Here is a 24,494-nt window from a genome sequence, read left to right as displayed (position 1 = left end):
TTTTCTCTATGGATTTCCTGTTTTCAATTTCATCGATTTCTGCTCTAATTCTTATTCTTTATTCTGTTTGCTTTGGATTTAATTTGTCCTTCCTTTTCTAGTTTCCTAAGGTGGAAATTTAGATTATTGGTTTGAGATCCTTCTTCTTTACTAACATATGTAGTCAATGCTGTAAATTTCTCTCTAAGCAGTGGTTTCTCTGCATATCACAACTTCTACTAAGTTGTATTTTGGTTTTCATTTAGTTCAAAATAATTTTTTAATTTCTGTTGAGGTTTCTTCTGAGACCCATGTATTATTTAGAAGTACGTTGTTTAATCTCCAGGTATTTGGGGGTTTTTCCAGCTATCTTTCTGTTACCGATTTCTAGTTCAATTTTATTACGGTCTGAGAACGACATGGTATGATTTCTATCCTTTTAAATTTATGTTTTTTTGGCCCAGAATTGGTCTATCTTGGTGAATTCCCTGTGAGCTTGAGAAGAATGTGTGTTCTGCTGTTGGGGGAAGTAGTCGAAAGGTGTCTGTCGTATACAGTTGATTGATGGTGGTGTTGAACTCAAGTCGACTGTGTTCTTACTGACTTTCTGCCTCCTGGGTCTGTCCACTTCTGACTGAGGGCCCTTGAAGTTCTATCAGTTTTTGTGTCGTGTAGTTTGATGCTACGTTGTTAGGTGCATACACGCTAAGCATTGCTACGTCTTCTTATAGAATTGACTCCTTTATCATTACGTAATGTTTTTCTTCATCCCTGATAATGCTCCTTACTTTGAAGTCTGCTCTGTCTGAAATTAATACAGCTATTCCTGCTTTCTTTTGATTAACATTAACATGGTATATTTTTCTTCATCCATTTACTTTTAATCCATATGTGTCTCCATACTTAAAGTAGGTTTCTTGTAGACAAGATATGATTGGACTGTGTTTTTCGATTCACTCTGACAATCTCTGTCTTTTAATTGGTGCATCTAGACTATTGGCAGTCAAAGTGATTATTATTGATATACTTGGATCACTACCATATTCATTACTATTTTTTATTTGTTACCCTTGTTTTTTGTCCTATTTTTACCTTTCACTCTTTTTCTGCCTTTTGTGTCCAGTCTTTTTTATACAGTTATATATAATACTTTGACCTTTTCTTTTTGAATTGCAGAAGTGATATTTGCTTACTAAAAAGTTAATTTAAAGAGTACAGGGAAGTCTAAAGTAAAAATTGTTATTTTAAAAAAAAAGTGGTCCCTGCCCAGGGGAGCCTTCTGTCATAGGCTGAGAGGGAAGGTGGAAGGCGCATTGGGGTCAGGGGGTGCCTTGGTCAGGGCCGGGGTCTATCTGAAGGCAGCCGACTCCGGAGAATGAGATCTGCACAGCGTGGGCTGTGCCAGGAGAAGGAAATGGGGAGGGTGAAGCGTGGAGGGGAAATCCAGCTGCCGAGAAGAAAAAGTTCATTTTTATTTCTATGTTAAGGTCCGCTTCCTAAAAGCAGCATTATTCGCAGGGGCCAAAGTCCCTTTGTGGGGTGGGGAGGAAATTAAGGAAAGATTTAATAAGCAGGGGCTGCTGAGTATGTGTGGTTGAAGAATAATCCAGTATTTATTTATTTGTCAGGGCTGTTTATAACCTGCTTCCGGCTTCGACGAGTTGTTTTGACCCTGGTGCCCTGGCTCATTGAGGCCACTTAACCCTGTTTACCTTTCAAGGGGGTGATGTGAATGACCTCATGATCAAGTGCTCTAGTAAGGTCTGTAAATAGAATGTAGTGCCTCCCAATAGCCAGTGTCTGGCGGGCCTCTGCCGCTTTCTTCTGCCCATTCACTAGAGGAAAAGGAAACTTTCTTGACCCCAACCGTGTAGAGTCTTTATAGCGGGAGGAGCTTAAAGCTCTTGAGAGTCTTAAATTAGCATATGTTCTTCAATAGGGACAGGTAGAGACCTCTGATGGCAGCAGTTCCTGACCATGCTATCTATGCGTTAGGATTTTTAAACATCCTAACGCCCAGGCTGCACCCCAGACCAGTTAATATCGGGTGGGGTCCAGGCCCTATGGTTTTCTAAAGCTCCCCGGGTGGTTCCCAAGGCAAGGAATAGTCCCTTACAGGAAGACGCTGGCTCTTCTCACCGGCCTCCAGCCTTCTTTGCAGTCCGTGGAGAGTGGCTGTGTCATAAAACACTGAAATGCGAGGAGAGCGAAACATTGTGACTGCAGCTGAATTATTTTCAAAGTTTCTGTGATTCTGGAATACTTGCAAACATTTGCTTCAAATGTCATTATATAGATTTTTTGTAATTGTCAAAAAAAGAGTACGCATAGTCTAAATGGTGTGCAGCAAATTTTAACATACCGAGAATAACTAATGGGCTGTCTTCTCGATGACTTTTAACATAGAAACGAATGCGGTCAACCAGAATGTACCACTTTGATCTGTTGATTAGTCCCCCCTGCCCCCGCCCCGCTATTTTCAGTTCCCTTGCTTCTACTGCTGAAGCCAAGATGTGTTTCCATGTTAAGATTTTGTTTGAGAGAACAGGTTCTGCCTGAGTGAATAAGAGTTTTGAAGCCACGGGCCTTTCCTTGTGTGGTGTTTTGAAGTTGGTCACTTTGCACCTTGGATCAGCGAGCTTTGAGGCACGGACAGCCCCAGGCTGGGCTTCGAGCTGCAGCCCAGCAGCACTTGAGCTGTCCCAGCCACTCATTCACCAGCTGGAGCCACATCACGTAGGCTTACACTGGGGCGGCTGCGGTTCTCCTTTTAGACGGAGGACAGGAAGCTTTCACGGGGAGTGGGCTGCAGCTGGGTGGAGGTGGGTGGGCCAGAAATGGTGTCATTGTGAAGAGTCCGTTGGCATGTCCTTGAGTTCTCACTGGCCAAGTCCTGTCTTCTGTGGGTCCAGAGCCACAGAATGTTCCAGCCAGCAGGGGTCTTAGCCAGCAGCTCTTATTGAGGACTAATTGTGGGACAGGCCCTATGCGGGGGTCTTTACAGACTTTAGCTTATTTGGTCTTTTCGAGAACTCTGTGAGGCACGTGTTATTATCCTCATCTTACAGGAAAGGAAACTGAGGCTCAAAGAGGTTAAAACTGATCCAAGGTCACCGCTACTAAGTGACAAAGCTAACACTGGCACACCTGCTAGTCTGCTCCAAGGCTTTCTTTGAAATCATTTTATAGATGAAGAGATCAAGGTCCAGACTGGAAAAAAGTAGCTTGTCTGGGATGACGCACACAGCGGGTCCATTTCCTGGCAAAGCTGCGCCTAGAACTCACTTGCCCTTGCTGCCACATTGTCATGCCCAGCTGCGGCCGAGGGGAAGGCCAAAGGAGTGTGCCCCCTCAGGCCACTTTCTCAGTGGCTCAGGCAGAATCAGTGTTCTGGTGGCATGGAATGAGAAATGAAACCCACCATATATCCCCGCCCGCGGGTCTGCACGGGGGCGACCATGTTCAGAAGAATGTGGAGAACGCCGGCAGAGGCGACCCAGGAGAAGCACGTCCCAGCCAGAAGGCAGGGGGGCCGGTGGGCAAATCACAGCTGCCATCTCAAGGGCAGCCTTATTTCTGTCACCCGTCTGCATGGTCAGTCCCTCCATCGTCAGTGTGTGGGCATCTGGGGAGCAGGGATGTGCTTCAGCCCCTCACATTCAAGCTGGTGTGTCCTCAGCTTAAAGCTGGAGCCGCCTGCAGATGCTGAGCTCTGCCTCCATTCAGGGGGGTCCTGGGAGTAGCTACGTTTGAAAATGGAGGGCGCAGCCCCAAAGAAAGGGCACCAGGACTCCCTCTTATGAGCTGTTGTCTAATCACAAAAGGAGCATTTCGTTTCAGCCAAATTGCAAGACAGTTGCTTTTATTTGCTTCCATCTGAATGTGTGCCAAGGATTCAGCTTTTCCTGCTCATTTTATTAAAGGTTTATAAAACAGCATTAATAAATAGATATAAAACTGCCACATAAATGACAAACAGAGGGACTCAATGACATTCCCAAGGGTCAGCCTTTGAATAAGTAACAGAACCATGTCCTTGCGTGATCAAATTCCTATATATGCAAATTAGGGACAGTGCTTTAACCACAGAGTGTTTTAATTAATATTTATAAATCACACAGCGCCTCAGAAAGGGCCAGTAAGCTATTTATATTATCATGTCACATAAATACAAACCCTTTGAAGACGGCTGCCTGCTTTGCATCTTGTTCTGAGAAGTAAGTGAGCATGTTGTGTGTGCCTCCCCCACAGGTGTAGTGACAGCACAGCGGCACGTCGCCGTCCAGGAGGGACCCTTGTACCGCACAGAGGGCTCCCACATCACCATCTGGTGCAACGTGAGCGGCTACCAGGGACCTTCCGAGCAGAATTTCCAGTGGTCCATTTACCTGCCCTCCGCCCCAGAGCGTGAGGTCCAGATCGTCAGCACCATGGACTCTTCCTTCCCTTACGCCATCTACACCCAGCGTGTCCGCGGTGGGAAGATCTATGTGGAGAGAATCCAGGAGAACTCGGCCTTATTGCACATCACTGATCTCCAGGCCCGGGATGCTGGAGAGTACGAATGCCACACACCCAACACTGATGGGCGATACTTCGGGAGTTACAGTGCCAAGATGAACCTAGTGGGTAAGGAGATGACTCTTGTTACGTGACCAGTGTCCTACCTGAGAGTCGTAATCAGTTCGGCTGCTGTAACAAAGGAACATAGACTGATGCTTGAACAACAAGCATCAATTCCTCAAGGTTCTGGAGGCTGGGTGCCAGCCTGGTCGGTTCTGGTGGGAACCCTCTTCTGGGTTGCAGACTGCTGACTTCCCGTTGTGCCTTCACACGGTGGGAAGGGAACGAGAAGAGTTTTTTGAGGTCCCTGTATAAGGGCACTAATCCCATTCCTGAGGGCTCCACCCTCATGACCTAACCACCTCCCAAGGGCCTCCTCTCCAGATACCATCACATTAGGGATTAGGTTTCAACATGTGAATTTTGGGGGCACATAAAGAAACATTCAGTCCCCAACACTGAGTCACTTCTTTTAGAGTACAACTTTATTTGACTTAAAAAACGAAACAAATAAACAAACAAAAAGCCTTCCCCAATATTTTAGAGGTCAACAGGGAATGTAAGTGAACAAAGTTTTGTGTGTTCCCTTATAAATACTAGAAGGGTGAGGCTGACACTTATAAAAGATCTAAAGCAGATGTTAAGAGGGTAACTGGCCCTCCGGCTGGTGAAAGGAGATATGAAAGTATAAGTCATATGAAAATATAAGTCATGGATGATTGTGGTTGGTGGGGAGAAGAAATGACAAGGATGCTGAAGTACGTGACATCAGCTGGAAGAGAGGCACAAGCTCTCGGAAGTGGTGGGCCTTTGCAGGGGCTCTGTGACGCTTGGGCTGCTGCCGAATCAGGAAGTGAGTCCTTGATCACTTCCTGAATCAGCTGCAGGTCCTTGATCAGAGCTGCCGTGCGTCTGCAGGTCCTGGCTCCAGGAGTCAGGCATGTGCACCCGCTGTCTCCCCAGGCCCCGTGCTCCCTGCACGACAGAGGGAGCTCAGTGTGAAGGGTCCACACAGTCAGGGACCTTCTGTTTGTCTGCCCAAGTCATAACGGCCAGGCTTCCTTGTCTTAACAAAAACTGGAATGGTCTATCCTTCCCACTGGCAAACTCTGTGGCCCAATGCTGTCCACACTGCCACCTCCCCACGCCCTCCACCTCTAGCTTCCTTTGGTGGCTTTTCCTTCTGACAGGTGTGCACCTCAATAGGAGGCCGGTAAGACCCAATCCTGAGATGGGTGCGATGAGAAAACACACACTAGCTGGAGGTTTCCTCATCAGTCAGAGAGGGCGTGGTGAATGGTCTCCAGAGTAAACTTCTGAGGAAGGGACCACAGGGGAAATGCCTTCACTTGCCTGGTGGCATTTGGTGACATCCCCGCACGGGGGCTTCCTTCCGCTGTAGACCACGCTGACACATTCAGTGAGAATGATACGAAAATAAAATCTGTTAAAAAAATCAAGGAGGCTAACGCTTTTCTGTGCCTTTTTTTTTTCTTTTTTTTTTTTTAAATAGCCTTCCTAGAGCAATGCCTTGCTGAAGGCAGTTGGGGGAATGTGGGTGGTGACTGGAAGGGAGGAAATGAGGACGTTGTATAGAAATGTAAAACTCCCCAAGTTCTAGGATTGAGTTCTGTTTGAAGAAGCCAAGTTCAGGTATCTTGAAGCAATACCAAAATGAGCAACAAAATCTAATCTTGCCTACAAGAAAATGCTTTTTACACAGTATTTTCAAGGCGTTCATTTGTTGTGTAAAAAGGAGTACAATCCACCTTTTATCTGAGTGTTATGAAAATACCAAACAGGTTAAGTGTAAGTGCCCCAAACTTGCAGTCCAAATACAAAGAGAAAACTCCTTCTGTTTTGTGAAGTCGAGCCATCAGGGGATCACCCATGGCCTCGCAGCGATGGTTGAAGCCGGTGTGGGTGGGAGCTTTGTTGCTGTTACGCGGTGTCGAGTCAGCTCCCACTCCTGGTGACCCTATGAATGAGTGACGTCCACCATGTCCTGTCCTCACAGCCCTGCTCAGCTTCTGTAGACGCTTCTATGGAGTCGATCCATCTCATGTTTGGTCATCTTTCCTGCCGCCTGTCATTTTCCCCAACATTAATGTCTTTTCCAAAGAACCCTGCCTTCATGATGTGCCGGCGTAGGACAGTTAGTTCTGTCCCGTGAGTATCAGATTCCGCCGCTTTGTGGTGACCGTGCATGCCTCTGTGTTACAGTGATCCCAGACTCTCTGCAGACCACCGCCATGCCCCAGACGCTGCTCAAAGTGGAGCAGGACCCTCTGGAGCTCACTTGCGAGGTGGCCACCGAGACGTTCCAGCACAGCCACGTGTCTGTGGCCTGGCTCCGGCAGAGAGGCAGCGAGAAGCCCGTGGAGGTCATTGCCCTGAGCCGAGATTTCGTGCTTCACTCCAGCAGCGAGTATGCCCAGCGGCAGAGCCTCGGGGAGGTGCGGCTGGACAAGCTGGGGAGCACCGCCTTCCGCCTCACCGTCTTCCACCTGCAGCCTTCCGACCAGGGCGAGTTCTACTGTGAGGCCGCCGAGTGGATCCAGGACCCGGACGGCTCGTGGTATGCCATGACCCGGAAGCGTTCCGAGGGAACCGTGGTCACCGTCCAGCCCACAGGTCAGTCTCTCTTGGCCATCCTCAACCCGGTGGGGAGGGTTGGCAGGCACAGGGAGGTTATGCAGACTCCTCCGGTGACCTCTGAAAGGGCACTAGGTTTTCATGGGAGGTTCAAGATGGTCCTGCCTGGGCACCAGAGGAAGCTGAAGGATGTAGCAAGTCCAGGGATCCTAAGATTTGACCTTGTAGCAAGTCACAGAGCGGAGCTGCACAGATTGAATCCTGCTTACTGCTATGGTTTCCTTCACCTGCATGGTGTTTCACATTTTCTTGAGTTACAAATTCGTTTTAAACATTGGGAGATGTCACCTACACCATTTGTATCTTATGGCTGGGATCCCATGAGACACGTGGCTGCCCTCTTGGAGGACGTTGCCTGCTTCAGGTACCACTCCTGTGTCATTTGCAGAAGATTAGGAGCCTTCCATCATAGATATGACATGATGAACTACAAAAGTTTTGGTATAGAAGATTATTTTTTAATATTAATAACATGTTTGGGGTGGTGTTTTATAATTTCCCAAATGCTTTGTCGCGTATCACTCCACAATCCCTCCGAAGTGCTGTGAGGTAGGTAGGTGGCCGGGGAAGATGACAGATGCAGGTAGTTTTATGGCGGGGCCCCGGGAAGCGTCACGGGGTGTGTTGTTGAGGCCAGCCCCGAGAGTACCAGGTTCCACTGTAAATGTTTTCTCAAGTGAAAGACCTGGAAAGGGGGTTCCCTGAGAAAGTTGCGTGATGAGTTTAGATCTGGGCCAAGGTGATGGCAGCACCATGAGCAGAGATTCCCCCCTGACTCCTTGTCTGTTCTCCCACCATGTCAGGTTGCACTCTGCAGGCCCCCCCGAGTCCAGCCATGCTCCAGAGCGGAGCTGAGAGCTGCTGCCTCGGCTGGGCTGGGGACAGGCCATTCATGGGCCTTGGGTCCCCTGGCTTTGGTTGAGGGTGGTCATTATGCCGTCATTGAGGTGCAGTGAGTGGCCAGAGAATTGCCTTGTGTTCTGCTGGCCTCTGGTGGGGGGCTACGGCTGTCCTGGTGAGTGGGGGTGTGGTGTGTGAGCGATGAGTGGGGGAGTCTGAGGTGCAGGTGGGGTCCCCTCGTTAGTACCTGTTTCTTGACCCCCCTGTCCCATTTGCTACCGTCAGTGGTCTTGGTCTTGACACAGTTCTTCTGCCACGAGTTCTTCTGCCATTCTAGACCAGGGCTCTGACTCACCTAACAGTGCAGATTCCTGAGGTGGAAGAGTGCTGGTTCCTGGGCCAGGCTCTTGGGTGGGACCTGGGAAGCCGGATTGCCAGTGTGCTTCCCAGGTGGTTCTCCCACTATGAAGGGTCATTCTGTGAAGCACAGCTCTAGAGGTAACAGGGAAGAAGTGATTCTCTGGACATCTGATGGATGGGAGAGCTTTTACGAGAAGGCCTGGCCTCCTGGACAGGTAACACCTTACCTGCTCTGTAGGACCAAGACTGTTTAGCAGCTTCTGGATCTTCTACTGTTAAGAAATCTACAGAGGTGCTTTATGCCATATTTAGCCTTTCCCTTCCTGCATGGTTCTCAGATCCGCTTCAAAAGCCTGGACCAAATGTTGAGTCTTAATGCTTTTAAATTCGGTTGCATCAGTTAATCTTCTTTATTTTAATCTTACCAAGTTGGAATTAGGAGTTTTTTAATTTGCCCAGCAAATGTATCCAAACTAAGCCAGCAAAAGGAAAACTAGGTGAACAAAAAGTTGGGTCCCTGTGCTGTTCAGGCTCAGTGGTGACAGCCCCAGCGCTGCCCTCCTCTTAGTTCATTTCAGCAAACAGTAAGTCTCCACAGCACTGGAGGTGTGGTGGTAGCATTGGGGATTCGACGATGAATAACGCTCGGAGACCTTGCAGGTGTGAAAGCAGTGGCTGAGGGGTGTCCTTAGTGCTGTGATAGTACATTGTGTATCGAGTGTTCTGGGAACACAGTTGATGTGAAGGGTTCTTACAACAAGGCGTTTCCCTGGATGGGATCGTGGTTAAGGCACATCCAGGAAAACCAACAAGTTTGGTGACGTGAGCTGAGTCTTAACGTTTGAGGCGACGGCAGGAAGAGAAGCATAAAGGTGCGAGCCTGTTGGACATGTCTGGCCAGTAGAGAGAAGTCAGGTATCAGGAGCTGTGGCGTTCCAGGTGTAAGTGGTGAGAGGAGAAAGGAACGCTACCCCGAAGCCCCATGTGCTGGAATGTGGAACTTGGCCTTGACTGCGTGGACATAGCGTTTTCAGGCTGTCCTTCTTGGAACCTTTGAAGCCTCTTAGAGGTGTCTGAGAGGTTGCACGTGGGTGTGCATATGTGCCCGTGTGCATGTGTGCGTGCCAGGGGTGCTGCAGGAAGGCACGTCACGTCACGGCCTCAGGGTCCCCCCTCCCTTAATTCAACCACATGTTTTCTGTGTTGGGCACCAAAAGGTTTTGTATGAAAAAAGGAAGTGCCCCTCCCCACCCATAAAGTTTGAAAGCCACTGCCGCAGACACTTGGGAAAGGGGGGGAATAGAGATTTTTAAGCAGGAAGAGACATAAATAGGTTTAGAAGGAAAAAGACCATGGAGGCCACCTAGAGGTTGATTATGCAGGTTGGGTGTGAAGTCGAGACACCAGGTAGGAAAGAACTAACAAGACCAGGACTAGGCGAGTGGCAGCAGCCTGGAAAGCGGGCATTGGGTGCTGGTGGCTGAGGAAGGGAGCACTGTGGAAGAAGAAGTCCCACTGCCTGGGGGCCAGCGGCTGGCACTTGCGGTAATTCCTTGAATCATGGTAGGGAGGGAGGGGGCAGGACATGCAAAGTCCTGCTGGAAAGTCTGCCTCCCTATGAGTGCAGCACTGGTTGTCTTTTTGTTTCTGTAAATGTTAGTCAAGGAGTGCCAGCCGACTCTTACAGAGGCCTTCAGTATGTGAAACACCAGCATATCATCAGACGTAGGGTTCGATTGGAGTTTGAACTTGGGAGGGATGAGGGCCCAGGGAAAGCCCATGGGGTACAAACAGGAAAGGGCCCGTGAGAACAGCAGCAGGAAGAGGTGGTCAGAGGAGCAGGTCCCAGTGAGAGAAAGAAACAGAGGGGTCAGGCAAGCGGGAGGAGAGGCAGGACGGAAGGTGTGCTAGAGCCCAAGGGACAGGACTGGTCTTCCAGAGGCCGACCCCCGCTTGAGAAAAGCTTTTGGTTGTGCTGGGTGGAGGAGGGGGCGGGGTGGAATCATTGGGAACACTTGCTGGGTCAGTGAAACGTGGGGAAAGGAGCAGAAGCCACTTTCAGGGAGCTGAGGAGTAAGGGGGTATTGGGAAAAGTATAAATCAATTTCTAGAGGTTTAATTGACTGGGTATAACCACGGGCGAATCGCTATGCAGAAAGGAGAGTGGTAGGCTGTAAATCTTGTGTGTGCAGTCTGGGATCGTGAGGGCTTCACCAGGCCCCAGAGGATTGCATGAGGTAAGGGACTCAGGCTGCCAAAAGAAGAAAGCCGCAGTTGGCAGCTGGCCTAACTCTGAGGAGATGGAAAGGTCTGAGGTCTAGAGCACCCGTTTGCACGTCTTCAGTGGCATTTATGTGGAAGGGCGCTTTTTTTTTTTTAATCATGGATGTTGAGTTATAAATTATTGTAATTTTGTTGACCAGAGAGCCGTATCTGGAAAACATGGCCCAGTCCCACGTAGGTGTGTTCAGTGAGGCCGAGGGCGGCAGTGTAAAACCTGCTTCTTTTAACCCATGTCTCTTAGGAATGGTCTTTGGGGGAAGGAAAGATGAGGCAGCAGCTGTCACCTTGGAGGTGAGCCCCCTGGAGTTGTTGAACGTTGCTTGCTCTGTTAGGAAGTTTGGGTAATAAAAGAAGGAGATAATTCACTAGGACAAAAACAGGTGTTTGGAGCAAGACACGGGCCCATGTGGGAGGGGAGGAGATGGAAAGCCTGAAGAACGGGAGGCTGCAAAGCCAAGCTGGGGCTGGGAAGAGCCATGTCCAACGAGTACTCTCATGATTCCTGGGTTTTGTTGTTGTGGTTGTTTCAGGGAATTAGGATTCTCATCTGCTAGCAGAGTGCATAGGATGGGAGTGAAAATGGGGCAGGGGTCTCGAAGATGGTGGTAGAGGCTTGGAAATGCCCGTGTCGGGAAGGCAGTGGAGGGTAGAGCTAATAATGAGGAATTCAGACGTCGTCCCTATCGTAGGATTTCCCCCTCGATGTTCTCGTTAGAGAAACAGAGCTAGAAGTAGGAGGAGGAGGGACTTGGGCAGTGCTTACAGCCCAAGTCCAAAATGTTTTCTCCAGCCCTTGGCTCCTTTGCCTTACCCTGTGCCCCACCTTCTGCCATGGGTGCCTGTGAGATACGGGAACTGTCCCATTGGAAGTGACAGCACCGTGCGGGTGTGCTGGGACACTGTTCGTGGCGATAAGCCCTTCTTTGGTCACGCCTCCTGCCTGATTAAACACCCAGCTCTTTGAAGGGGGCTTGCGTTCACTGGCCATTTCAGAGGTGGTCTGGCTTTCAGTGGAAGGAGGTACTTTTTGACTCCATCTGTCTAGAGATTTGACAGGTGGTGACTCGTGAAAAGCCACTAGTTTTTATTTTTCCTACGTAGGGTCTGTCTCACTTGTGTATTAGTTCCAGGATTCACATAGGGGTGGAGGATGTATTTCAGTATATCAGTCATTTTTGAGTATTTGTTAAGATGGGGGTCAGCCCCTAGACTACGGTGTAATTTTGTCTCAGAAACCTCAATGGGGTAAGTCCAAAATATCCGCTGAAAATATGTGTAATCCTGTCGCTTAAATGGAGTTCTGGGTGTAGAGGTCAAGGCGAGCCCTTTGCGATCTGCCCTGTAGGTGACATTAGGAGTTCCGTATTGACTGCGGAAGCGTCTAATGTAAGGCATTCGAAGCTGCAGACAGAGCCCGTCGGTCTTGCCTGGGATACCAGGCCCTTCAGACTGTCTGGGTCTGGCTACCTTTGAGTTCCCTCTGTGATGCCCAAGAGTTTCTCAGGTCCCCTGGGTGCGAGCTGGAGTTTTCTCTCCGGACAGGTGTGGGGGTATCCTGCCTGCAGTCAGCATTGGAAAGAAGGCATGGGTGGTGGGATGGTGCCGATGCAGTCTGGGGAGCTGGGGTCCTCGTTCACCCGGAACACACCCATTTTGTGCCTTGTTTTCTCAGACAAGGAGTTCACCGTCCGGCTGGAAACAGACAAGCGACTGTACACGATGGGGGAGCCGGTGGAGTTCAGATGCATCCTAGAGGCTCAGAACATTCCCGACCGCTACTTCGCCGTTTCCTGGGCCTTCAACAGCTCGCTCATCGCCAGCATGGGGCCCAATGCCGTGCCCATCCTCAACAGTGAATTTGCCCATCGGGAAGCCAAGGGACAGCTGAAAGTGGCCAAAGAGACCGACAGTGTCTTTGTGCTAAAGATCTACCACCTGCGCCAGGAAGACAGCGGGAAATACAACTGCCGCGTGACCGAGAGAGAGAAAACGGTCACCGGGGAATTCATCGACAAGGAGAGCAAGCGGCCGAAGAATATCCCCATCATAGTCCTTCCCATCAGTAAGTGGAGAGATGCACTGCCTCCTTCTCCTTTTCCCCGGTGTGGGCCAATAGCGTCACGGGAGAGAAGTCGGGGGGCGGGGACAGGAGAGCTATGGGGGAGGAGAAGAGGGGAAGTGCCCCGCTAGGGTTCAGGCAGCAGAGGAAACAGGTGGACCGCTCTCCCTCCTCCAGCTCCCCTGCCCTCATTTAGCGCCCCCACCCCCAGGTAGGCAGAGCATCAGGGCTGTGTTTGCAGCTGGAGGGGGCATCGCCATAGTAGACCCAGGCAGTAGCCGCAGTGCCAGCTCAGCTGGGAGGAAAACCAGGAATTCAGGACAGCTGTTGGGTCCCAGGTGGGGAATTGAGCCTCAGAAAAAGTGGGTACATGCCTTATCTTGACATCTCACTTACGAGGGTCGGTCTTGTACGGGAAGATTTTAAATCACGAAGCACATTGGGAAGAAGGATTTGCTGTCTGGGGTTTTGGGGGTACAGGGGTTGGCCATTTCCCTAACTGTCTCGGCCCTATTGAAATCGTGTTTTTGAAAGTCAGTGGCTGGGACCCCTCCCATCTTCCTGGAGCATAGAGTTTTAGGGTGTAACTGGTTTTCGAGGCTGCCTGGATGGGCTGCGGGCCGCCAGGTTAGCTGGCATTGTTTGGGTGGGTCACGGTCATGGCTGGGGACTTGGGGAATACTTATGTTCGCTCATGTGGTGTTTAATAATCCCTAGTACCAGGATGTTCTCATTAACACGTCATTTCTCTCGTAGTTCTGTTTTTAGTAAAAAGTGAATTAAAGCTTATAATGCCCTGATTTTTTTTTAAAAAAATGGTGAAGTATTTAAACTAACCTTTAATCTTTTCTCAGCTGCTCAAACTGTTCTTTCTCTTACCCTTGTCGTGATTCCCTTTACATTTTTATTTACACTTTTACATTTTTAAGCTAGTTCTCTTCAAGTGTGAAGGAAAAAAAAATAGGCACAGGGGTCTTGCCACTCTTTTTTCTTTTCTCACCAACAGGATTACTTTCTTTCATGCTTCTTATTATTTTTTTTAATCCCCTCCCCCACACCTAATTATCTCGAAATTATTTTGTTTCTAGACTTTTTTCCCCCCTGCAATGCCTAGCATGGTGCTTTGCCTGGGATAGGTGCTTGCTGAATATTTGTAGAATTGAACTTGTGGCATCAAATGCCTACTCTCTCTCCTGTTTTCCTGTCAGTCAGTGCTTGCCTAGTATAATAACCACGCACGGACTCTCTGCTTTGAAATCTGCAACTAATTCCTCGTTGTTTTGTAAGGATCCAACGAAGGGCAGCCACACTGTTTGCTTCCTCTATCCTTTTGTGCTAAGAGATTTCCCCCAAGTTCCAAGAACTTGTTTGATGATCTGTGGCCTGCTATATTGCTTTTCCAGCAGATGACTGGGTAGTTAAAGTTCCCCAGAACCACCAGATCCTGCCCCAAGGCCACTTGGGTAAGTCTACCGAAGAAAATGATCACATCGGGAACGGTGATAATACCTTGGATTTTAATGGCGCTTTTCCTCCCAAGAGCCGAATGTGCTTCTGCATCTGTCATCTCCTTCTCTGCTCCAAGCCCTGAACTCCCCGTAGAGGCCAGGATCGTATCCATCCTAGGAAGGAGGAAGCCAGAGCACCATCCAGAGAAGTGGTTCAGCTTGCATTACGTTAGAAATATTTGCTTCGAACTCCAAAGCCACTGCTCTGTGTTTATTATGGGATACGTCATCAGCTTCCTGATTGGAAGTTTCATTTGTGAACACGCACTCAGATTCTCATTAATGGTGGTCTAGTTTGCACTTAATCCAGTGTTTTAAATTGTTGGCTGCCTTTGCTCAGGCCCGGGAACACTTGTAAATAGTCTCACCTGGCAGTGCAGCACCATGTCTGTATTTGCCTGGTTTGTCTTCTTGGAGTTCCACATTCTCACTGTGTGGTTTTTCCAGGCTTGCTGGAGCATCAGAGCACCAAACAGCAGCCCTCGTAGTCCACAAGCCAGCGCTTACATACGAGTCCCCTGGGGTGACAGTAAGGGGGGGTGGGGTCATGCCCTGTAAGTCATTCTTCTGCTTCATGCAAGCGAAGGGATTTCTTCCCTTGATGCTGCAATTGCCCTTTTAATTCCTCACGTGGCAGTGGTAACACTGGGGATGAGTCCTTCACCTAAAGAGGGATATTGTTACTCTCCATGAAGATGGTGGAAAATAACTGCTGCATCTAGTACTCTCAGGGTCGTGACCCCGCAAAGGAGGAACTATGAGTCTCTCCATTTTGCACATGAGCAATCGAAGCTTAGGTTAGAACCCAAGATTACAGGGTGAGAGCTCAGGCTTGCCTGCCTCCAAGTCCATGTTTTTAGCCCCTGGTGCTATCGATGCTGGCTAAGCCGGCGCCTTATCAGCTTCCTGAATCCTCTTGCGGTGGCTCCTGGGAAAATCCCATTCCCCACCTTGTCCAGACCTTTTTGTCACGTGAAACATGCCAATGCAGACTAGGTAGCAGCATACGCACCATAATAAGAGCCTCATGCAGAGGCTCAGTGCTCATCCTTGCCTGTTTCTGCCTGCGGGGGAAATAGAAGGGAGAAAAGATTGATTCCAATGCATGGTCATGGGTGTGTGTGGAGTTCCCCTCTGTAATTGGGTGTGCCTCTCAATCTGGGATTCGATTTAATCGATCGATTTAAAATTGGTGTATGTGCTTCACGTGCGTGGTGCCCAGAAAATTGGAACCAAATTAGTTATGGCATTTTGTGTTCTTTCATACTTACGGCTGTGTGAACTCAATATAGATAATTATACAAAAATAATATGTGCATGATTACGATAGGTTAGAATATCCATGAGGTTTCTAAAAACAGAGAATTACTGGGAATCGTACAGTGAATCATGATCATGGTGACCAGTTTTTAAAAACCTTCTACAATGTTAAGTGATTTATATACAGTACCTCAGATACTTTTAAAAACTGCACCAGATATATTACACTTTCCCTGTCTTACAGAAGAAGGTATGTAGAGTTTAAATAATTCGATTGGGTGAGTTCATATAGCTAAGTGAGTAGCAAAGGAGCAAAGGGAGTTGAATCCTTACCCCCAACTTTGATTGGCAGAATGTTTCAAGGTCAAGAGCCCTGGAACCCCAGGGCTGAGTGTGGACAGGCAGGGTAGTGAGCCAGAGGCTTTGTTCTATTCCTCGGCGTTAGTGGAAGCACGAAAGCTCGCTCCTCTCCCATTCTGCGAAAGTAGACCATCTGTGCTCATTATTGTCCACAGCTAAGCACACATTATCTTCCAAATATTTCCCATCATTTTTTTTTTCCTACTTCCTAATATTGGCCGGAAGGACTCAAATGGCACGCATGCGTTTGAGTGCCAGTTTTTAATCTTACTGCTGTAGCACCAATCGGTGGGACGATTGAGGTGCAGTAGACTTGTCTGAGTAATTCAACTTACTGAAAATCCAAATTGAAAATCCCTGCACCCCAGCTGAACGGATGACCTGATGAATCATCTTGTGCCCCAAGCCTAACGTCCTCATGCTGTAGTCCCCAGGTTCTGATTCGGCCCCAGGTCTTAGACCCTCATCCTCCTAGTCCCCTGTACATAGCAAAAGGCCTGCTAGGTTATCAGAGCGAACACCTTGGGAAGCGATGCCCAGAACCAGCCAGGGCTGACACCAGCACGCGCCAGAGTGCTTTTATCCTCCAAGGTTCACTGTACGTGAAGAGGATGACATTGGCACCCATCCTCCTTGTACATCTGTGGGGAGGGCGCCGTCAAGACCGGAAAGCCCCAGCGTGGCACTCTCTCCCTCTCCCCAGAGAGCAGCGTCTTCGTGGAGGTCACCAGCAATGCCAGCGTCATCCTCGAGGGCGAGAACCTGCACTTCTCCTGCAGCGTCCGGACGGTGGGCCGGCCGCAGAGCCGCTTCTCTGTCATCTGGCAGCTGGTGGACAGGCAGAACCGTCGCAGCAACATCATGTGGCTGGACCGGGACGGTACCGTGCAGTCGGGCGCGTCCTACTGGGAGCGCAGCAGCTTTGGGGCTGTCCAGATGGAGCAGGTGCAGCCCAACTCCTTCAGCCTGAACATCTTCAACAGCAGGAAGGAGGACGAGGGCCAGTACGAGTGCCACGTGACCGAATGGGTGCGGGCCGTGGACGGCGAGTGGCAGATCGTGGGGGAGCGCCGAGCTAGCACCCCCGTCTCCATCACGGCTCTTGGTAAGTCGGCGGCTGGAACCCGTTCAGTGCGTCCGCTGGGGAGACTGCTCCCAGGTGAAGCATCTTACCCTGACTTGTGTCAGTCAGAGTCCTGGCAGGCAACAGAAGGCACCTTCAAAGGGTTTAATTGAAGGAACACTCTATGGAAGTGTGGGCAGGGCACCAACAGTGCGTGGTGGGGCACCTGGAGACTGGCGACAGCTGGGTGCTGTTCCCACGCCTGGGTCTGGGTGGTGGGAGGGGAGTTGTCAGAATGCTGGCCAGGAAAGCAAAGCCACGCAGCAGGAGTGGTGGCCCCAACATGAGGAACATGGCCACCTTCCCAACTGACCCTGCCCTGAGAAAGCCAGGTGTCGCCTCTGGCTTGAGTCTCTCTGCTCTCTCCCCAGAAACGGGCTTTGCGGTCACAGCCATCTCCCGCACGCCGGGGGTCACCTACAGTGATTCCTTTGACCTGCAGTGCATCATCAAACCCCATTACCCAGCTCGGGTCCCCGTGTCGGTGACCTGGCGGTTCCAGCCAGTGGGCACCGTCGAGTTCCATGACCTGGTGACCTTTACCCGGGATGGAGGGGTCCAGTGGGGGGATCGGTCCTCCAGCTTCAGAACCCGAACGGCCATCGAGAAGGCCGAGTCCAGCAACAACGTCCGTCTCAGCATCAGCCGAGCCAGTGACACGGAGGCGGGCAAGTACCAGTGTGTGGCAGAGCTGTGGTGGCGAAACTACAACAACTCCTGGACGCGGCTGGCCGACAGGACCTCCAACCTGCTGGAGATCAGGGTGCTGCAGCCAGGTGAGCGGCGAGGGGGCGTGTGCCTGGGCCGCATGACGGACACGGGGCGGGGACAGAGCGCCCCGCATCCGGCCCTCGGAGGGCGTCACTGCTTTTGATGTTGAGAAATTTCAACTCCGTAGGAAGTTGCAAGAATTACGTTCCTCTTTCTTGATGGCCGGTTGTTAATGTCTTAGGGAACTTGTTGACTCCCCCTGTGGGTATTTTTGGTGGTGGTTTTTGAACCATTTAAGGGTCGGTTGATGACGTCAGGTCACCTCCCCCTACAGACTTGAGCACGCGTCTCCTGGGGACACTCCCCTACCTGACTACACACCACTGTCAGACGGGATGTAACCCGATTGTAGGACTGTACCAACATTTCCCCAATTGCCCCAAATCCCCTTTATAGTTTTTTCTTCTTCCAAACCAGGATCCAATCAGGGCTCACACGTCCTTTTTAGTTGTCATGTCTCTTCAGAATCCTTTAATGGAGAACAGTTCCCTGGGGGGGGAGGAAGGGGGTGAAGACATTGGCCTTTGTGAAGTGTCCAGGCCGACTGTTTTGCTGGAAGCTCTGTTTCTTAATGTCATCTCCTGTAATCCTTCCAACAGTCATGTGGATGGGGTACCAGCCCCTGGCTGAGGCTCTCCTGTGTGCTAGATGCTTAGGCTCAGTTATTTTATTGCAATTTCACAGCAATCCCAGGAAAGAGTACGTGACTAGTGTGGGTTCACGTAGCTGGTGAATAGTGGAGCCAGGATTTGAATCCTCGCCTGCCTTTCTCCTCGGCTATTTCCCTGACCCAGGCCGTCCCTTCTCCCATGGAGCTGAGTTTCTCTCACAGCAGGTGGTGAGGGTGCAGGAATTTGGGGTCTAGTCAGGGGGGTTTTCTGCAAACACTCTTGGCTCCATCAGGCCCTTCCCCTAACACAGGGGCATGGTTAAGTACGTGCCGTGCTTATGGTTTCCTGGGTATCTGTCCCCGTGTCCTGCTAGGTTAGAAGCTGGGGGTGGGAGTGGGGGGAGGGTGGAGCCCAGGCCATGGTCCTGCACCCCTCCCGTTGCCTGGCCCCAGAACAGGAGAGTGCAGGCACCCCCACAGTCAAGGTTGGGGGTTGGGCAAGAGGTGACTTGACAGACTCTTTCTGACCTTCTGACACACCCACTTTGTGCAGGTGGTTTGAACACCTTGCAGAAAGCATTTTTCTGCCGGCTCACTCACAGCCATGGTTAGTACCCAACCCCGTCTGCCCGGCCACTTCAGAGGACGACAGCGTTGTTTCCAGCCACGTGCGGTCGCCGAATCGTAATGTCTGAGTTTCCCCTGCACCTCTTCTTAACCCCCATAAGAGTCGTGTTCTCCACCAGAGTTTGCAACAAGCGAGTTGTATAAATGGACCATTCCTTGGCCAATTAGAGCCGAAACCTAGTGGATTAAGGGCATGTTCAGGGTAATGGAGGGGTAAGCAGAGACCCCATCCCGTGTGAGCCCTCCTTGTGGAAAGTGCCAGGGGACGCAGTGGCCTGCCTTACGGCCTAGAACATCGTAACAGTAATTGCACCTCTCGCGGTCCCGTCTGGCCCTCAAGGTCAGGGTCGTGAGCTGTAGTACCCATCGCAGGGTTCGGCAGCGTCGCAGGCACAGGAAATGCTGACCCCAGGACCTTGCCTGACATTGCCTTTTTGCATAAATCCCTAATATTTGCACGTTTCTGTTGCGACTTGGAATGTAAGCCTGGAGCACTGAAGGGAAGGAAGAAGAAGCAGTTCATTCATCGAAGGTTCGAGTTACTTGGATTCTGATCAGTTGGTCGTGTTCCTGTAGGGCATAAGGGACAAATATGTGTTCGAGTCTCTCTTGGGTGCCAGGCTGTGTGCTTGGCACTTCTGTTTTCTTTTTCAGTCCACCCAGCAATGAAATCCTGTAGATGTTTGTATCCCATTTTGGTTTCCCCAGGAGGAAACCAAGGCCCCCCAAGTAAACTTGAGGAGGGAAGCCAGCTGGGTAAGTGGGACCCTGAGATTGGAACTGAGATTGGAGGCCAGGTGTCTCTGGTGCCGTGCAGCTCCGTTTCCCGTCATCCCGTTTGATTGCCTCCTCGGTAGAAAAAGTATCTGGAGAGTTGGGAGACTCCGGATCTGCTCTGAGGACTGTCTTTGTGTCTGGTGTGGCTGAGGCTGAGTGGGTTTGTTTGTGTTTTCACTGTAAAGCCAGAAGGAGCCACGGCTGGCGGAAAACGGGAGCGCTGTCTGCTGAGCTGTTTGTTGTAAGGCCTGTGCCCAGAGGTGTGTCGTAATGTACTCTCGGGGTCCTCTGGCGGCTGCAGAGAGCGGAGGTCGGGGCTGAGGCCGTGCACACCCAGGGAGTGGCTGGGGTGCCCGCCGGGAGAATGCATCCCTTAAGTGTTACTCTCTCCTTTATTAAATATTGATACATTTAGCACTTAATATTTTCCAGAGAGCTTCATGTTCGTGTTGCTTTTTCCCCCACCCACTCTGGTTGGTGCTCGGGGCTCTTGTTCTGGGGGAAGGAGAAGTGGAAAGATACCCGAGGGCTGACTCCGTGCCAGAGGCCATGTTGGGTACATCGTGTGTATTATCTCCCTTCAGCGTCACAGCCACCCCAGGAGGAAGCTATCCCTTTCCCATTTTATAAACAGAGTAACTGAGGCTCAGAAGGGTTCTGAGTTGCCGAAGTCAAATAAATAGTGAGGGGGAAGTTGGGATTTGAACCCAAGTGAGCCTTATTAAAAAGCAGTTGGGGTGGAGTGTGGGGACAGAGCCCCAGAGAGCAGTTTCCAGGCTCTTGGCCTCACAGGGAAAGGTGCTGGCTCGGGGAGTAGATGGCCGTCAGCTGTGACTAGTTGGCCATCAGCTGTAACCTGTTAGCCAATTAGCCACTGATACAACTGCCGCGGCTGCGTTGGTTGGTGAGTCGGTCGGTTGGCAGGCAGAGAAGCGGACGGCAGGTTGCAGGTCGTGTGGATCCAGCCTCCAGTGAGACTACAGTGGTGTGACTCCTCTACCTGTGGCTCTGTGGGTGTTCCTTTTTGGCCTCACCATGTCCTGCGTTCTTATGTGGGTAATGGGACCAGAGACACCGCGGGCCATTTCGTATGACATGCATGGAAGGGGACTAGGACCTGTTTTTAAGGCCATATCATCAGAAATCATTCTTTCTGCATCTGTCCGCCATCACATTCACAGAAGAGGTCGCTCCCTGTAGGTGACTGGTGAGGAGGACTCAGCCCTGGTGGCAGTTGTACTAACAACAATAGCAGCTAATATTGATTGAGCATTTCTTGTGTACCCGTCACTATGCTGAAGGCTTTACGTGTAATAACAACCTACTTAGTTTTTACTTAATCCATGCCGTGAGGGGTACCGTTCACCCATTTTGTAGATGAGGAGACTGACAGAGGTTTTTCTAGATGAGGACAGTGACACAGAGGTTAAATAAATGATCCAGTGACCCATAGCAAGTGGCAGAGACAAGATTCAAATCCAGACAGGCAATCTGGCTCCTGAGTCCAAGCTCTTAATTTTATGCTATTGTGGTATTTTATAGACAATTTTTTTTTCTTCTCAGGACTCTTCTTTAGTACCTTGTACTTTTATTTAATCTCTCCTCTCTCTGCTTTGCCATCCCTGATTTCCTGACCCCCTTTAGCAAATACTTAAATTCGTTTTTGGGGTCACGAGGTACCCGTAGAGGTGCCTCAAGACACAGTTTGCCATAGCATAGGGGTTTAATTTGTGCCTTCTCTCTCTCCTGTTTCTTCTCATTTCTGCCACAAGATGGCTCCAAAACTTGGGGACATCGGAGCTCAAAACCAGTGCTGGCTTCCCTTCTTTCACACCTGGCCCCTCCAAACTCAGACTGTTACCCCTGCTTTGCTGTCTGCCGTAGGAATTCCCCCCCGCCTGGCTGCCACCCCCTTTTAAGACTGTTTTGTCGAATATGCTTAGTCGAACAGAATCAAACAGAAACCCAGGGACTGTTGGCTCACTCACGCTGGTCCGTGTATCTCAGTCTCCCACTGCTGATGTCATCTGCTCCCAAGAAGGTTCTGTGTGGTCTGTGCCCAAGACCAGTCATTGCCAGAGGCACCTGCTGACCTGACCACGTCGCAGGTATTTGCCTCACCGGAATGTCTGTCTGGATGGCACGATCCACTTGTTTTGGATCTATTACTGACCATTCTACGTACGTGCTTCCGATGCCATGTGCACATCCTCAAGGAAATCTTCGAGAAATGCCATCACTCCCCTTCTGTTGTTCATTTCACTCGGCCTTACCCCCACTGATCACAGAGTATGACCCCCGAGGGGCACGTAGGCAAGACCGTAAGCCAGTTCAGCGTATTCGATTCTTAGTTCTTAATCAATCCTTTTCCCTTTTAATTTCGAAGCATCCCTTTGCTTCCTTCTGATTTGCTTTAGCACCAGAGACACCCTCCAATTACATATTCCTAAATACAGAGGCAATAAGGGAAATGTCAGCACTCATTTTGCAAATGTTTACGACCGTACCTTGGTCTGCCTGTTAAGGATTGCACATTAAAATTGACAAAGCAATAAACAGGCTTCCAGGAGGACAGCCTCCGGTGTAGAAAGCCGACTTGTCAGGAGGTCTATTCTGCTGGGATTTGACTGATGGGTAGTCAGGATGAATATTTAATACCCTCTGGATGCTGCCAAATCCGTTTTCTCCAATTTCTTACTGCTGACCTAGCAGAATGGGAGAGCTGAGGGCTTTTTCTTTGACTTCTGTGAGTCCAGGGCATGTGACAGTGGCTCTCCTTGTCACTGTCTGGTAGGTGACAGGCTGCCTCATCCTGTTTTCCTGGTGGGAATGTAACGTGGGGTTCTCTTTCCTCCCCATGTGCACGAGGCTCAGAGATAGAGCAAGCATGAGGGCAAGAAGCCTAGAGGAGCCCCCAGCCCTCTGCTACCCTCAGGCCTCGTTGTCATGGTGACTCGAGGTGCACCTGTTTGGAATCAGTGAGGTAGGGTCCTGCTCTGGCTGCAGACAGGGCATGTCTGGTTACTCCTAATTAGCTGTTTCTACCTCCAGTCTTTTGCTCCTTTCTCCTTGCTCCTCCCTCCCAGTGCCTTCTGCAAGCATGTCTGAGTACCTACTGTGTGCCAGTATCCATGCTGGGTACTGCGGCTGCAGAGATGGGTGTTTCACAGTTCTTGCCTCGGGCTGTTTGGTGGCCTGGGAAGACAGAAGTTCAGGGAACCACTTCAGGGGTAGTGGTGGAGCCAGCTTCGTGTGTGGGCCATGGGCCGGAGGGGTTCATCCCCAGGCAGGTTGGCAAGGGCCAGGGGAGCCCCTTTTATACCCAGAAGCATGGAGGATCACCATCTGTGATGGTTAAAAGCAAGGATAGACCAGCCTGGTTTTGAATCCCAGCTCTTACCATTTACGTGTGGTGTGACCTTAGATATGTGTCTGTATAAAATTGAAGGTCATCGTATTTATTTCATGGCACTGGCGAAAGACAAATCGTTAATATCTATAAAGTGCCGAGACCCATGTTCAGCAGATAGGATTATGTAAGTTTGTGAAATAAGAATGTTCAAAACTGAGCAATTAGGGCTTTAGATCATACTCAGGTCATATAGACCTTTTCTAAACGATTTGTAATCGTCCCTTTACTACTCTAAAATGAAAGTCATAGACAATATAACATTTCTGCTCACATAACCTTTAAAAGTTGTTACGATGCCCTAATTGTGGAACAAAGGAGGAATGTTTTAGAAAGCAGTTCATACTCACATAATGTGCTTTTAACCTGTCGGCACTCAGGGACGGTCACGCTGGGAGGCAGGTACTTTGGTGGATGCAGCAGCCATCTGGGCAGAGGTGCTGCAAGTCTGCCCCTAGGACCGCAGCTGGGTCAGCCCTGCCACCCCAAGCGGTGCTGCCATCTGGGACCGGGGTTCCAAAATCCTGAGCAAGTCTTGTGACACTACTGAACAAAGCAAGGTAAAACCCTCCCTTGCTTTACCTGGCACATATTAAACTAGCCAAAAACAACAACAACAACAACAACAACAGAAACACTCTTGTGTTGCTTGTGCAACACAAGCAGGTTCTAGGATCAGAGACAGAGTTTTCCCCCGTACGAATGTCATTTGAAAGTCACGCAGGACATGAGGTGGAGTTTGTTGCATGGAGTCACCTCAGCTAGGGGTTTACATCTACTGTGTTTCCCCGAAAATAAGACCGGGTCTTATATTAAGGTTCGCTCCAAAAGACGCATTAGGGCTGATGTTCAGGGGATGTCATCCTGAAAAATCCTGCTAGGGCTTATTTTCCAGTTAGGTCTTATTTTCGGGGAAACACAGCATGCTGGCTCTCGTTCATTAAGTACCTGGCCACAGAAGACTGCCCACAGATGTCTGCGATGACCCTGGTGTGGTGCTGCCCTATGGTGGGTGGGCAGCCGCAGGCAGGCTGGAGGCTCAGTGACCAGCTCCTGGTTGCAGCTGAGGAAGCGCTCCCTGGGCGGGGCTGAGGCTGGAGGCAGGCAGACGGGTGCAGGTCAAGTATAAGGTGTGAGAAAGAGGTGATTAGGGGCTTAAACAGGGCAGGACCGTGGGGAGAAAGAAGAGCAGGGGTCTGAGGGCAGTGCTAAGGACGTAGGGGCTCCTTAAGTGCGGTCACTGCTTGGCTGGTACGTGCCTTTGCCACCTCCTTCCCCGAGAGTGCGTGGCTCTCTCTCTCTGCCTCTCC

The 24,494-nt window shown here is 50.2% G+C and overlaps 1 protein-coding gene across 3 annotated transcripts in view; it reads left to right on the top strand.

The window, feature by feature from the left end:
• Positions 1–24,494, top strand: part of IGSF3 (immunoglobulin superfamily member 3) — an 89,160-nt gene that overhangs the window by 44,314 nt on the left and 20,352 nt on the right. For 2 of the 3 annotated variants that reach the window (XM_033092966.1, XM_033092967.1), the window contains exons 3-8: positions 4,231–4,608; positions 6,766–7,176; positions 12,353–12,742; positions 14,143–14,202; positions 16,571–16,972; positions 17,362–17,766. In XM_033092966.1, the coding sequence (XP_032948857.1) occupies positions 4,231–4,608; positions 6,766–7,176; positions 12,353–12,742; positions 14,143–14,202; positions 16,571–16,972; positions 17,362–17,766 (2,046 nt within the window). The remainder of the gene's footprint in view (positions 1–4,230; positions 4,609–6,765; positions 7,177–12,352; positions 12,743–14,142; positions 14,203–16,570; positions 16,973–17,361; positions 17,767–24,494) is intronic. The other variant, XM_033092968.1, reaches the window with a different exon arrangement.

This window comes from Rhinolophus ferrumequinum, chromosome 22 (genome assembly GCF_004115265.2).
Source record: "Rhinolophus ferrumequinum isolate MPI-CBG mRhiFer1 chromosome 22, mRhiFer1_v1.p, whole genome shotgun sequence".
NCBI classification, from domain to species: Eukaryota; Metazoa; Chordata; class Mammalia; order Chiroptera; family Rhinolophidae; genus Rhinolophus; species Rhinolophus ferrumequinum.
Note: the sequence above shows the minus strand (reverse complement) of the source record. Positions and strands in the feature narration are given on the sequence as shown.